The sequence below is a fragment of the Echinops telfairi genome, unplaced genomic scaffold, assembly GCF_000313985.2.
Source record: "Echinops telfairi isolate 266 unplaced genomic scaffold, ASM31398v2 ScPeMD7_7421;HRSCAF=8459, whole genome shotgun sequence".
Classification (NCBI taxonomy): Eukaryota; Metazoa; Chordata; class Mammalia; order Afrosoricida; family Tenrecidae; genus Echinops; species Echinops telfairi.
In genome coordinates, this window is record NW_022111321.1 from 5714201 (window position 1) to 5715833 (window position 1633).

At 43.9% G+C, this 1633-nt stretch overlaps 1 protein-coding gene across 1 annotated transcript in view; it reads right to left on the reverse strand.

Moving 5' to 3' along the window:
- Nucleotides 1–918: 918 nt before the first annotated feature.
- Nucleotides 919–1633, reverse strand: part of LOC123522539 (mastermind-like protein 2) — a 278150-nt gene continuing 277435 nt past the window's right edge. The window contains exon 3 of the mRNA XM_045297731.1: nt 919–1059. Within this exon, the coding sequence (XP_045153666.1) occupies nt 919–1059 (141 nt within the window). The remainder of the gene's footprint in view (nt 1060–1633) is intronic.

The window sequence follows — 1633 nt, forward strand, 5'->3', positions numbered from 1 at the left end:
TGCCAGCAGTCAAGCAGGCAACAGGACAGAGGATCTTGGAGGTGGTAGGGAGGCCCCCAGAGAAGGGTTGATAGAGCCAGAATGAGATGTATTTCTTATTGGAAATTGTTTATTTTGATTAACCCTATAATGTTGACCCTCAGGAAGGTCAACAGCCACAGATTTTTTTTTTTAATTTTGAAATTTCTCTCTTTAGTGGCTCTGAAAGCCAGAGTGGTATGTCTTTATCTGTCCTCTAAGGACTTCATCTACTATTGTTATAGAGCTGTAACTCACTGACAAAAGGAACCTTTCTTTTGAGAGTCTACAGTGCTCTAAAATCACTTCATGCTGACTCCTAGAGGCCCGACAGGACAGGGTAGAACTGCCCCTGTGGGTTTCCGAGATTGTAACTCTTTGCAGGAACAGAAAGGCTGTTTTTCTCCTGCACAGGGCTCTATGGGTGGCCAGTGAGTTGCCAACAACTCCTCCCAGCGATCTTACAATCTAGTGACCAAGTAAGGCCGCAAAGTAGACCACCAGTCTTTGAACCCTGGCTCTGCTACTTATTATCTGGGTAACCTTGGAAAAATTACTTAGCCAACCCTTGGAGATGATAAGATTGTTGCCCCCATTGACAGATAAGAAAACGGAGGCTTAGAGAAGTCCCGTGACTTGCTTGAGCTCACACAGTTAGTGAATGTCAGAGTAAGGATTTGAACCCATATTCATCCAAATCATAGGCATCCAGAGTGCCTACATATGATATTAAAAAGCAGTCTCATGAGATTGTTTGTTCTTAAATGGCTCCCATATTGCCCAAGTGTTAAATAAAGAACCTTGTAAAATAAGCACATGATTTTATTCTAAGTTCATTCTCTATAAAACACACACAAACACACACAACAACAACAGCAACAACAAAACACCTCTAAGTGTTTAAGAATTTCCTTGGAACATAGCTATTGAGTTCTTGTTGAGCCCAAGTTTCCCTTGGCTCACATCTCGAACAAAGGTCAGCGTGGACACAGTTGGTGGAGCTGTGGCATTCTTTTCTGGGAAGCAGCTATGAAAAGGACTCTAGGAATGTCATTGGATTCAGCTCTGTGTGGCCATACTGCCTTGACATATTGTTTTGACTTGCAATGTGCTGTCTTTGTGCTTGCGTACGAATGCAGACCAGTGAAATTGCAAGCACAAAGCAATATTCCAGTTTCTGTCCTTCATGCTGTCCCTCCGTTCTACTTTCCTCCCTCCTCCCTCCCCTGCCCTTTCTTCCATTCTCTCTCTCATCCCCTCCCTCCTTCCTTCCTTCCTTCCTTCCTCTCCTTTCCCTTTCCTCTTAGAAGTTTCTTTTTTCAAGTTCCCTTGAGCTGGGACCATGGAAGTCAGCAGCATGTGCTTCAGAGGGACAGAGCAAATGTCTTCATACCTGGGGCAGAGTGAAGCCTTCACTTTATGTTGCCCACAGACGGATAAGGTCACCGTGGGTTGTGTATGTATAAGTCACCATGATCATTTCATTCTTTAAAACTTAACTCAGACACGACTTCCTCCAGAAGCCTCCCTCATGTCCCCTTGGAGTGTCAGATACCCAGCCTCTTGAACTTTGTATCATTACACTTTCCAGCCAGCATTAAAAAGAGAGTTTTCA